The sequence below is a fragment of the Nanorana parkeri genome, unplaced genomic scaffold, assembly GCF_000935625.1.
Source record: "Nanorana parkeri isolate BGI_ZX_2015 unplaced genomic scaffold, ASM93562v1 scaffold179, whole genome shotgun sequence".
NCBI lineage: Eukaryota > Metazoa > Chordata > Amphibia > Anura > Dicroglossidae > Nanorana > Nanorana parkeri.
The window spans coordinates 309,417-323,776 of record NW_017306447.1 but is presented as its reverse complement, the minus strand read 5'-3'; the positions used below and the strand labels follow the sequence as shown (position 1 = coordinate 323,776).

At 38.8% G+C, this 14,360-nt stretch overlaps 1 protein-coding gene across 1 annotated transcript in view; it reads right to left on the bottom strand.

Annotated features, from left to right (window-relative positions):
* Positions 1-14,360, bottom strand: part of LOC108785792 (E3 ubiquitin-protein ligase RNF213-like) — a 165,172-nt gene that overhangs the window by 3,150 nt on the left and 147,662 nt on the right. The window contains 9 exon segments of the mRNA XM_018554940.1: positions 1,560-1,738; positions 2,193-2,282; positions 4,637-4,834; positions 7,107-7,184; positions 7,422-7,623; positions 8,495-8,675; positions 10,284-10,367; positions 11,834-11,966; positions 12,215-12,472. Coding sequence (XP_018410442.1) covers positions 1,560-1,738; positions 2,193-2,282; positions 4,637-4,834; positions 7,107-7,184; positions 7,422-7,623; positions 8,495-8,675; positions 10,284-10,367; positions 11,834-11,966; positions 12,215-12,472 — 1,403 coding nt within the window.

Sequence of the window (14,360 nt, the reverse complement as noted above, 5' to 3'; positions counted from 1 at the left end):
CCCACCTCTATTCAAGCATGGCTTCTCCATTTTTATATAAATGGACTCTTTCACACCTCTTTTGAACCAGTCCCTGTATAGGATGTGTACTTGACTGTCTTCAAAGGAGTGACCTTTTTCCTTCAGGTGCAGGTACACTGCCGAATCCTCACCAGAGGGTTTGGCTCTTCTATGCTGTGCCATACGCTGGTGTAGCTGCTGTTTTGTTTCACCGACATACAATTCTAAGCACTCCTCACTGCATACACAATGTTGTTCATCTTGTGTTTTGGCATTGGGTCTTTCGGGTGAAATAGTTGGTGCCTCAGTGTATTGCTGGGTTTAAAGCAGACAGGGATGTGATGTTTTTAAAAAACCCTTCTGAGTTTCTCAGACACCCCAGCTACATATGGGATGACCAAATTCTTCCATTTGTCATGCTTTTCACGCTCACTGGTACTCTTGGCATTCTTTCCTCTCCTTTTTTCTGTTTTGACAAAAGCCCAGTCTGGATACCCGCAAGTTTTAGGGGCCATCCTGAGGTGTTTGAATTCCTTCATCTTGGCCTATGTACTGGTGGGAATTTTCTATGCCTGGTGGTGCAGAGTACTGATGACTCCAAGTTTGTGGTCTAGAGGGTGGTGGGAGTCAAATAGCAGGTACTGGTCCACGTATGTTGGTTTTCGGTAGACCTCTATTTCCAGCTTCCTTCAATCTTCTACTGTTACTAAACAGTCCAAAAAAGCCATTTTTTTTTTTGCATATCTTCCCACGTAAACTTGATGTTATGATCCACTGAGTTGATATGGTCAGTGAAAGCTTGTAAGTCTTGTTTGTGAATCTTGACCCAAGTGCCATCCACATCTGAACCAATGACTGGGTGTAATTCCCTTGAAGGTAGTCAGGACCTTTCTTTCTACTTCCTGCCAAATAATTTTTGTACAAGTCATTCTGAATTGAGAAAGCTGGTTAGATGACCAGTGAAACATCTTCAAGAAAAATACAGCAAGTCCAGTTGTCTTGACTTATTTTTTTACAGATATCCCATGAAATATTAATGATACTGAAGCAGTACTATCATAGTTTATTGAAAAAAATATTCGCTTTTGTTCTCTCCTAGCCCTGATGAAGGGGGTATTTGCATGAGCTTCCGAAATGTGTTGGATAATTCCATAATGTCCCCTCAATGCTACTTTGAATACTATTAAACGAGTATGGTGCTTCAATTCACAATCTTGCAATGTGTAATAAAGACCAGTCAGTGCGGTCCTTTCCATGTAGAGGGTTACTGGTCTTGTATCCTCCCTCCTCTTGTAGTTTTCTGCAGGTAGCCTATAGTGGGAGGATCTAGTGGGCCCCATCCACAGCTCTGCTCTCTGCACAGGCTATGTGCAGCACAGTGATGACGTCACCACTATTTTTGCTAGGTAATAACAGGGTTTAAAAAGACATTTGGTGCACATAAAGTCGATTTATATCCTTTGTGTTTGTTGCGGATTACATTTAGATTAAAATGTTTGCGCCCATAGTTCAGCTGTAGGAGAAAAAACACATCCCGGCAAGGACCAAGTATCACTTACATCCATGAAGGTGGGAAATCATCTGCACTTCGTGGCTTTCCTAATTTCAGCATGATCATCTCATGCAGCTCCAGAAGGAAGCGGTTTGTGCCATTCTGCTCCAAGAACACATTGAGTGCGTGCTGCCTCTCCTTGTCTAGTTTATGTTTGTAAGCTGTGTCCACACTGGCAAATGGATCCTGAAACATCATAATACACTTGGTTAGAAATACATTTGATCTCTTTATACAGACATGTTAATTTCCCTAAAAGAATGAATATTTGTGACCTGCATCATGATGTGTGACTTCAAATGTCCACCAATAGCTTTTGTTTCTTCCCATCACAAGCTCCCAGTAGATAAGCTGTATTTATGGGAATCCCCAGCCACCCTGACCTTCTGTCTGATTCCGTGGATGTCGTTAGTATATGATGATGATAATCTAATTTCTACAGTTACCTTTAGCAATTTTAAATTACAGATTATCACATTTTCCATCCACCAATCATGTTAAATCACAGGCTTGAGACAAACTTCTCTATAGGGAGTCAGGATTTTTACACTGTTATGACCAGATGTTTTCTTGATCCAATTTTATTAGGAAAAAAGGTTTGGAATATTTCTTTAAACCCATTTAAATGTGAAAATCTCACCCTCTTTAGATGTAAAAGATGTTGTGACTTCAGTGCAGTGAGAAGCTGCCAAAGAGCGATTGTGTTTTTCAAGTGACAGCGTTTCAGCGCCTACAAAAAGAAAAAGAAAAATACAAATGTATTACATTACATGTATTTATTGGAGATGCAGGTCTGATTTACAAATCATTTCATTCTTCAAGGTTTGGCCCTTCTAAAAGTAATATTTTAGTGCTGGGTTCAATTGTCTAACCGATAAGTGTATCTTAGTGATAGAAAAACCCTTTATTTTTCTGTTTTGAGTATATTGAACAACAAATAGAACCTCTGTCTAATTTCTATCACTAAAATAAATCCACAACTAAATAATTAAATTATACAACAATACAAGAATAAAGTCCATAGAATACGTTTTCAGCACTTGAAGTGAGGCTTCACCTTTATGATTTGAATTATTGAAGCATGACCTCCACCACAGTACAAAAGTAGCAACTTACCAGAAAGTAAGGCCCCAATGTTTTAGAGATCAATTGTGCATTGTGAATGAAATCGAAGTAAAGTGCCCAAGCTTTAGGCGACGGTTGGGTTCCACGCTTCGACTGTCCCACCGCATACATGACAGAATGGAAAAATTCCATCCTGGGGTGGGAGTACTCAGAATAGGGCTGCTGGGTGTGAGGTGGACTGAGGTGGATCTATGCGTTGGGGCTCTCCAGGATCACAATAAGGAGCAACCCACATGTTTTCTTGCATGCTCCTTCTCCCACTCCTCCACTCCCCGCCCCCTTCTTCCCAGATCACATTTCCCTATCTTACACCTCCCTATTTATCTTTCCCATGCATTCTTAAGCCTAACCCATTTTTCTATCTCCCCCTATAATCTCCTTGGGTAATCGACAGGTCCCAGCCTGCCCGTATCATCCATGCCTTCACATCCCAGACCAGCACCAGGAGAGGGACTGGTTGCTTCCTCTCTTGCTTCATATCCATAGCTGTTGGGGAACTGCCTCATCCATCCTGTTTTGGGGTTAGGTTTCCGCTGGGGGATGCTGTCCCCCAAAGAGTTGGAAGTTAACCCTACATATGCTCATATCCCTAGAATGACCGGGCTCAACATGCTGTTTCTTTGCTCCCTTCATCCCGCATTCCCCGCCCTTAAACAACAATAACTTAGATCCGTATCTTTATGTGAATATGTTTGTGACACAAGGCTGCTGTGTCATTTGTATTCTTTTGTTCTTAATTCATAATAAAAACATGTTATAATAAAACTTATTTCATATAAAAAACCATAAAATCTACTATTGCAAAGATAGAAGCAAAACTGCACTGTTGCTGTACAAACAACACCACTGCTCAGATACTGGCTAGTAGCATGATGATGTCAGTGTCCAAAGTTACACCCTATGAGTTTGTTGCACCTAAGGACATCGGTATGGGATTAGACAGTCGCTTCTATTGACATCATTAAAATGCAAAAGAGGGGATGTGTGCAATAACAGGAAGGATGTATTAATCAAATACCTCCCAAAGGAGATCACCACCACACTCTTCAGGTATTTTCCTACAAACATCAACATAGATATCCTACAGAACATTATTAACAATAAAAGCATCAATATTCTCCAATATTCTATTGCCCATGCAATCGGGGTTATAGCGGTTTATTAAACCTATAATGAACCCCTATAAATAGAATATATAAATACTGATCGTCATTCCATATCAATCCAATCAGAGGAGACTAAATTCCCCATATGAAGGTAACAATATGCCCCAAATATATTGTTTTATTAACAGATATTTATTCCTTTTAATTACACAATTCACATATCCACCTGGTTTCCATTTTTGAAATAAATACATGTTCATCAGTTGTATCTTTGTAAATTATGTTTCCTCTTTTGCATCTCAATCATGTCAGTGTAACAAGTCAATGCCCATTGCCCGCGAACATCTGTTTAGAACTAAATGCCTAGGACAGCGCTTCGGACACTGATGTCAACATGTCACTAGCATGTATCTGAGCAGTGGCGGAACAGTGCAGTTTTGCTTTTATGTTTGCAATAGTAGTTTTTATGTTTTTTTATTTTATTTTATGTAACAGGCAATATGCACCATTGGAGCACTTTTATTTATTTTTATGGGCACTTCTAATGGAAATTGGATAATACATAATTGGGAAAGCAGTTGCAGCGATTTATGATTCCATAATCCCAGTTAATCCTCTATGGGGATTTCACCATACAGAAACACATTTGACCTTTAACATTCCAATCATTTGGTAAGTTTCTATCACAGTCTGTTGTGCCACTTAGTAGACTACCCCTCACTTGTTGTCTGAATGATCGCCTCTCACCAGTGAAGGGGAAATCTTTCCAACAGGTACCATGACAACAATGAAATACTGACAATTGTTTTGGTCAGTGGCATAAAAAGGAGAAGTGTGACTTCACAAAATCTACCTCAAGAACATGTGTGCTGCTCTGTTCTTTCATCTGTAGGACATCTTCTACATATTCTGTTAAAGAAAGTTCTGGATTTCCTCCTGACGTTGCCAGAAATCCCAGTGAGATGTCCACAATGTTTAAGGCTTCACAGACATCACTGAATGCATTCAGGTCTTTGCTTATGACATCTATTGCTGAGTTTGATAGACCGTCCTAAAAAAAAAAAAGTAAAATCATATCCATTAATGTTTTAATTGATTTTCACAAAGTAAAATTGTACCAGAGAGCATTGGAAAAAACTATTCAACTATTGGACAATCCATCTTATCCTTGACAGGGACATCTACTCAGTCAGATGGGGTACCAGCACTGTGTATACAGCCATATCACACCAATTATTTATTACTAATTATTATTATCACTACCATGCCAAAAGGTATTGAGGAAACTGAGAACTTCCCATCCACCCCGTGTGATACTGGTCTCCTGATGTGAATGTTCCTAAAATATACAATATTATGTGTTGTATAGCACAGTATGGTAGAAAACGGTGGCTATACAGGGGCAGACTATTGCCACACATCAGCCATGCATGGTGGATGCCAGCACTCCTTTGGTAAAGCAAGGCAGGCAGACTTTGATTTTGCCCCTCCTATTTAGATTGTAAGCTCTCACGATACAGGGTCCTGCTATCTTGCACTGTATGGTAACTGTAATGCCTTCCTTATTTTGTAAAGCACTGGGCAAACTGTTGGCACTATATAAATCCTGTATAATAATTATTATATAATATGATATGAATTTGAGAGGTGTTGTGATATCTGTTGGAGGTGCTGCAGCAGCACATTTTACCAATGAAAGACAGTCTGCACAGTAGCTCACATTCATGAAGAAATTGTCAATGTACGTTGGCCTAAATCTGAATTTCTATCCCAAACCAAAACTTTGTTTTAGATAGGGTAGGGAGCTATCCAAATTCAAAATCAGGAAAGTATAGCCATATAAGTTATAGTAGGAGGATATGAAAGCAACCAAAACCCAAAAATAAAACAGTAATACACTGCAGCTTAGCAGTCCTCAGATGTAGTGGCTGCATTAGTGTTCAGGCCTTCCCCCTGTATTTTCACCTGGTAAACCTGGGAATAACACATTTCCTGTATCTGGATGACTACTCTAACTTCTCCTATAGAGTCAGTCATGGATGTCATGGGCTGGACATCAAACATATCTGCCTTTGCTCATCTTCATTTCATAGTTGTTAATGAGGTTAGTAGTTTGCAAAAGGTAAAGATAATATTGTTTTTGCTGTGTCAAGAAACACAGGAAGTGACACAGACACAGCATTTCAGGTAAAATGAACAAGTATTTTCTGTACTTACAAAAAAATAATGCAGCCACCACATCTGTTGATTTCAGGACCGCCATACATACATACTTGCTTAAGAGCCGTCACAAGCCCAGCTGAAGATCAGAGCAGGGCAATCTGTGATCACCAGGTAACCATGGCGAGTGCAAAAACCTGTTTGCTGACCGGGATGTGACACAAAGGGCCCTCCAGGTCACAGGTCAGGTCACAGGAACAGAGAGGCATTGAGAAGTAGTGAAGGGACAAGACTTATATCAAGTCAGAGGGGGTAGGCATCCACTGTCACCTCTACATGACAGTGGATGAGGGTGGCATGGCTGGATGGCCTCACAGTGTTCTCTCTTCAGTGACTGTGTGATCAACAGCTGCCCTGTACAAAGGGGATCACCCTGCAGCACTGCACATTCCAGTAACTTTATGATGGCCACCTGAAGCAGCCACTCATAACTCAGTGTGCTGCTGGGACTGGTGCTTGGCTTCCCATAAAGACCTTCTTTGGGAGTTATAACAGAACAGAAATACCTGCAGACAAGAGCTGTTGATGCGTACATGTGAGTGACCTGATCTGCCCCAACTAGGGATGCACCGATACCGGTTTTTGGGTATCGAGTACCGATATTTTATTATTCTGTACTCGCCAATACCGAATACTGATATCGGAAAGTCCCATTAAGGAAGCCAGGCGTCATGTAATGACTCGCCATCTGGCTTCCTGATTAGCCGGGAGGTGTGTAAAGACTCGCCACTCGGCTTCCCGATTAGCAGGGAAGCCGTCTCCATGCTTCTCGTCACTAGCTGACGAGAAAGCATGGAGCCGGCTTTCCGGCAGTCCCACTCTATTCCAAATTAAGGTGACGAATGTAACATTCTGGATGTCCCATTACTTTCTGTTGTGGAGGCAATGGTCACCAGCACAAAAAGAGAGGATGACTCTCTGCAGCGATACTCAGACAGACAGCTGTATAAACCTGACGACATTTTCCCAATTCATACAAAACCAAAAAGTATTTAATTTAGATGCTCTTTAACACTGACAGGGGTTTCAAGGAAGAATACATTAGAAAAAACTGTGATTCCTCTTTAATGCATAGCATAAAACACGTATTTGAAATCTCGTACCTGAGGGAGTCTTTTCTTTAGATCTGTAAACAGGTGCTCATAGTTTCTGTCATGGGAAAGGGTGAGAGTTGGCAATCCCTAAAATGTACAAATATCTGTTTAGTTATACAGAAAGTAATACAGCTATTTGCTCACAGATCAAAGTACAATGTACTGCTCATTTTACAATAAATAAAATAATTTGTAAATGATATTCTGCATACCGAGTGCAGGATGTGCAATTGTATTTGCATTCTGCTCAATGGCAAAAAAAAACTTTAATTAAAACAAACTTGATTCAGCCACAGCACAAGTTCCTAATGATATGGTACTTACAACCATGGTGATGAGAGGCTTCCCTTGGAGAAGGCGGGTGGTGAGTTGATTCTGGATCTTTGGAAAGTCAAATTCCTGTAAAGTCTCTTTACCGCTCTCTAAACTATACTGGCAGTTGGATAAGATTATAGGCACTAGATCCTTTTCCAGCTCATAACTGATCACATGTAGATCCATTACTTCAGAAGCTTTAATGGAGTAACTAAAGAAATGAAAAATAAAGTATAAATTACAACTATAATAAAGATTTGACAGCAAACACTAGAAAGCAGCATATAATTATGTAGGTATGTATTGTAAAAAAAATGTTCTATCAACTATTGCATGTATTTTGTGTGTCTGTCAACTAAAAATCATCATTGTAATGATTGGTTTTAATTAGCTATGTCAATTATTATTTTATCAAAAATCTTATGACTGACTTCAGGGATCTTATCTAAAGTCCTTCTGTTTTTTATTTGGTTAAAAATAGTACAATTCTGTTATATGCTGTATTCGACCTCAGAACAATGTGTATGTATGTGACTATGCACACAGGCAAATGTTTGTCTGATTGTTTTAAAAAAAAAAAAAATAGTACAATTTAAAGCAAAACTAACCATGTGAACTACATATAAAAGAACCAGCCTCTAGCATAATGTTAAAACTACCCAACACCTCCTGTCAGGTTTATAGTGACAGAACCTTTTCTATAAGTGTCCCCAGCCAGCCGGCAAAGATTGCCTTCATATACAGAACGGACTAGGAGCTGGTCTTTGTTTAGGAGTGTATTTACTTTTCCATGATTTGTATACGCAGTGCTTGACCTCTCCTAACTCAAAGTTCTCACTAACCAATATGCTTATACTGTGCTTAGTGAGGAATTACATGGAGGCCAGGGGCAACAGACTCCTAAATGGGTGTGACAATGGAGGGAGCAGAGATGAACAGAATCTTACTTGTGTTAATTCAGTCTAAAAATTGAAATGTATTATTTCATCGGTTATTGTTATGTATACAGGTGCACACTGAATCAATTCCAGTTATATATAATATTATGTTTAAAAATGGGTGCAGAAAAAATAAGAACATACTTAGGCTCAATGTTGGTGTATTTTGCCAGTGCATATATAAAACTGTTGTGCAGTGCTATGAGGTAGCTGGTGAGTGCTGTAGCACCCAGGCCCAGTCCCTGCCGACGAGGAAGAAAAAACTCAAATTTGCTGTCCATGGTAAGGATCTCATCACACATGCCTTCTGGGAGCTTTATTTCACCTACATTTCCAGAAAAATAAAATAGCTGAAGTTAAAGGCTTAATAGGCACAGGGACAGTTCATGTCTTGTACTGCTCACTGGTTAATGTGCACTTGTCAAGTCTTTTTCAGTTGATAAGCTAACATTACAGGTAACATTAGAGGTATCAGGTAGCAGAAGATTGTTGCAGGGGCCTGTCTAATGAATTATATCAATTTTTGGACTTTAAAGCAGCCTCCCAATCCAGGCACACTTTGGTAGATCTAACCTAATAATATCAACCACTAAAACTAGTGTGGTTGACCATTAAGCATTTGAGTGGTCACATCGGTTTACTCTGTTGAGGATTCTATTTTCCTGCAGATGTTCCTCCTGTCATCTGTTGTTGCTGCTCTTGTTGGCTTTATCCTCAGACTGTACCTCGGTACCCTGTAATTGCCAAGTTACTTTATTTTTGGTTCTGTCTCCTGGCTTGTTTGACTCCTGGACTTGCTGTGTTTGTATCTACATCTTAGCTCCACACCCATTTTGACACTTAGCTCTGGTTAACCCCAGCAGTAACCTTAGGAAAACCTTGACTACTCCACATTTCCTAGCTCACTTTCAATAATGGGGTCTAAACTATCCCAACATAGCTGACCCACAAATACAAAACAGCATACATAGAAACTACACAAAATTTGCAAAGCCGTCATGTGACCATTTTCAGCCACAATACTCTAGCTATCATCTAAAACTACTTACTGTATATACTCGAGTATAAGCCGTCCCGATTATAAGCCGAGGTACCTAATTTTACAAAAAAAAACTGGGAAAAAGTATTGACCCGAATATAAGCCGAGGGTGGGAAATGAGGCAGCTACTGGTAGATAGATACCAATAAAATTACATGAATATTTATTTAAAAGAAAAACAATAACCTAGCTCTGTAAGTGGAAAAGGGGGTACAGGGCTACATATTATGTACTACGGATCATTTAACCCATTCATGTTAGCAGAGGATCATTGTAAATGTATTGTTGCAGGCACTCTATATGTACATGTACTATATACTACATATAGAATGCACTGAACAATAGATTTACAATTATCCTCTGCTAATATGAATGGGTTAAATGATCCGTAGTACATAATATGTAGCCCTGTACTATGGATCATTTAACCCATTCATGTTAGCAGAGGATCATTGTAAATGTATTGTTGCAGGCACTCTATATGTACATGTACTATATACTACATATAGAATGCACTGAACAATAGATTTACAATTATCCTCTGCTAATATGAATGGGTTAAATGATCCGTAGTACATAATATGTAGCCCTGTACCCCCTTTTCCACTTACAGAGCTAGGTTATTGTTTTTCTTTTAAATAAATATTCATGTAATTTTATTGGTATCTATCTACCAGTAGCTGCCTCATTTCCCACCCTCGGCTTATATTCGGGTCAATACTTTTTCCCAGTTTTTTTTTGTAAAATTAGGTACCTCGGCTTATAATCGGGACGGCTTATACTCGAGTATATACGGTAGATGAATTGTTCTTAATAAGCAGCATTCTCATGATCATATGACTTCAGGAGCTGTATTTCAAAGAATTGGCCAAAGCAGAGAAAGTTGTTACTCACCTTTCGTCTGCAGAGAAAGCCGCAGATGATTCCAAGCAAGCATGAAATGTTGTATACGCTTCTTAAAAATATGGTTAGCTCCATCTGTAAAAATGAATAGGACAAATGTAGCAGTATACTGTAGCTATTATAAACATTTATTTATATAAACGTCTACTATCTGTAATACAGTCAGGCTGCATATACATAATATGCCTCTTTTTACCTTTTTGTTATAGGTTAAAAACCCTGCACTTTAAGCACATAGGAGAGTCAGGCCTCGGCTCTCATACATAAGCTCTCCTGTGGTCTGACACCTCCCAGTGAACGCTGCTCTAATCAACATTACTCTCACTCTCTGAGCAGTGCAGCTGATTAAAACAGTATTTGGGGAGGGGGGCACACTGGAGATCCAGGCTGCTGTTTGTGTGTAAAAGCGGTTGTTTGACTCTTAGTGCCGCCAGCAAGATGTTTTTTAATATAACAAATATGGTATATTTATCACTGTTTATGTAGCATTACTGCATTGCAATAATAAATTAAGAGGGAAACATAAGAATTCACTGCTGGCATCGATCTCCCAATCCATCCAGCAATAAAACTTTCTCCCCCGAGGGCGCAACTTCTCAAACTTACAGGGGAGATCTTCACAACATGTAAAAGGAACATACAGAAAAGCACCTTCTCTTCAATAAATATAGTTTTATAATTGTTAACAACATGTAAACAATATATTTGTATGCATCCCCATGCATCTATATATATATATAAAACATGTTTTTAACCATTATTTTACTATATTTCACAAAGAGAAGGCACTTTCTGTATGTTCCTAATAAATTAAGAGGGTACAATTGGATTGCATTGCTGTACTACTTTAAATTGAAGACAATCTAAACCCTAACTAGATGACATTTAAGCACTATGTTATATACAATTAACATGTTTTTTCATTAAATACTGTGTTTATCCTTTTTCCATTTTAGTGTTACTGACATCCTGCAGCTTGTTTAGCTACTTCCTGTCTTCATCCCTATGCTCCAGTGGTAGCTGCATTTCATTGCTCTGGATAAGCTTTCTGATAGTGACAAAGAGGACTATCTCTGTGCAATGTGCATTGGCAAGGTTGCTTACAGTATCCATCAGGGTGCATGTGACAGGGTGAAATTACAGGAGCACAGTTGGGAGACAGCTGTTACCCTATAATGGGAAGTAACTGAACAAGGACCTTCATAGCAGAATAACCAAGTATCCTTTAAATAAAAGCTGTATAGTTAAATAAAAAATTACTTTTGAGATTACATTACATGTTAAAGTCTTGATGAGATTTTAGGGGTTGGGTTTAGATATTTTAGGAATGATAAATGTTCTTTCACAGCATAGCCTGCAATCTTATACCCATTAGTCGACTACCATTAATTTCCTATGATGTGTTCTCAGGAATATTTGGTTAGTAAACAAGGTATAACATACACTTTATAAATGGTCCATTCCGGAGAGTTTAGGTTAGATTGGATTTATCCCAGTTCATCATTTAATAGCTAATGTGTTCATAAATGTTTGACACGTACCAGTCTTTATGCTTTGCAAGAAATCTTCGACAGTTTCATAATTGATGTCTTTGTAATTTTGGAACTTCTTTACTAAATCCTTCTGGAGTTTTAAAATATCTGGCAAAAACTTCACCATCTGTAGTTCTGTTTCCTGTAAAACAGTACAAAGTAATGTGTTAATAGTTTTCTTTATTTGGAAATATTTCTAAATAGCAAAACATTCCATGGGGTTGAATACTATTGTAATATATAATATGTTTGACAGAATTCGGAGATCTAATACTTATGAGCAGTTAATAGTAAGGACAGACATGACATGCTAGATGTTGTAGTCCATAGTAAATAGCGAAGTATACAATTACAATCACATCATACCAAAAACAATAACCAAGAACTTACTTTCTCCAGGAATTTCCAGAGTAGAGGAAGGGTGTCTTTTCCATCCTGCTGCTGGACAGTATGTAGTATATATTCAATGGTGATCCGTTCTCTGCAGCTCCATATCTTTGAGCAATACACATTACTGTCCTTTGGCAAGTCCATCTTCTCTCCACTTATCAGAGGATCACCATACACCACCTTTACTACAGGATTGGAACTAATTCTCTCATCCTGACGGATGTAATTGTTCACAGTCATGAGGTCCCTGTCTAAGCTCTGAAACCAGAAAAAAATATTTAGAAATCCAGCAACATGTAAAGTCTTCTTCTCGATACTTTACATAACAAGTGCGAAACATTTAACCATTTATCTGTCACGGATCATAAGGAGGTGATCCAGAAAATGAATTCTCTCCATTTACAATGCTAATAGGAAAGGGATTGTGATACAAAGGGCATGGGGAGCTGGACACTGCCCTGGGGGACATGTACTAATGCAAAAAATGTAATAAAATACTATTCAGTGGAGAGATGGGCTGCCACTTTAATGCGACTAGAAGGGTAGCATGGCAAAAATAGCAATGTTTCAAATTACATGCTACAGAGATGGCTTTAAGCTATAGTTGTCATCCTACACAATTGTTATCTTTTGTATCACTTGCCCCACTTACTAGATTGTAAGCTCTTACGAGCACGGCCCTCCTAAACCTCTTGTATTGTAACTGTAGTGTCTCGCTCCATTTGCTTAAACTGTTGGCACAATATAAATTGTGTATTATAATAAAAATAATAATAATAGAACATTGTGGTCCTTGGGGACAGCGTCATCGACTCTGTATCCTGGCATCAAATAACTTGTATGTGTAATACATTTCTTAAATATTACATTAATGCTTGGCTTACATAATGCATAAGCACCTCTATCTGATTAATTTTAACTTGAAAAAGGTTTCTCAAGTAGTTTTTGCTGTAACAAATAATGTTTCATCTAGCAGTAAGAAGCAGCAGAAAAGATGTCCTTGAGCTGGAAAGAGTCCAGAGGAGGGCAATCAAACTTATTAAGGGGTTTGAAGACCTGAACTATGAAACAAGGTTGTTAAAATTAAATATGTTCTCTTTGGAGGTTAGGAGATTAAGGGGGGACACGATTTTCCTGTATAAACTATTCATGGGCGACAGCAACATTATTAACAAACTGTTTACGATCAACTCCGTAACAAAGACCAGAGGGCACAACCAAAAATTGGTGGAAATTTTTTTTTCAACACACAGGGCACAAGGGGTTCTTCACAGTCAGAGCGGTTAAGGTCTGGAACTCGCTGCCGCAGGAAGTGATCTCAGCTAAGAGTGTGGAATCATTCAAGAAACTCCTAGACGTGTTCCTCGCAGATCATAGCATACAGGGGTACAGGTACGCCTAAGAGCAAAATCCCACATGGACTAATACACATGCACACACCTGCTCAAACATAAATGCATACACACAATAGGTTGGACTTGATGGACTTATGTCTTTATTCAACCTCAAATACTATGTAACTATGTAACTATGTAAGTAATAGTCAGAATTAAACATATGAAGTAGTAGACAGAGCAGATCTAAGTTATCGGAAGGTTCACACTACAAAAGAAAAGGTGGCTGGCAACAAGGGAATGAAATGCTAATGGGGCCAGATTATAAGAAAAAATGTAATCGTCACATCAGCTGGGGTTTGGCACTAAGTGCTGAACAATGACTGGTTCATTTTTATAAAGGTGAGCTGGTCAACTGTGTCTAGGGACAGGCAGATTCTTTTTTATTTCACAAAACCACCTGCTGCACTAATAGCCAATTCTGAGAGCCTATTAGCCTCAGCAGCCCGACTGCATACTGGGCAAGCACGAGCCTCAACAACCAGTAGTCAAGTGGGTTGTCCATTGACAGGTTGTTCAAATCCAGACTTGAGCACATATACAGGTGAAACTCGAATAATTAGAATATGGTGCAAAGTTCATTTATTTCACTAATGCAACTTAAAAGGTGAAACTAATATATGAGATAGACTCATTACATGCAAAGCAAGATAATTCAAGCCGTGATTTGTCATAATTGTGATGATTATGGCTTACAGCTCATGAAAACCCCAAGAACCCCAAATCCACAACCTCAAAAAAGTAGATTATTA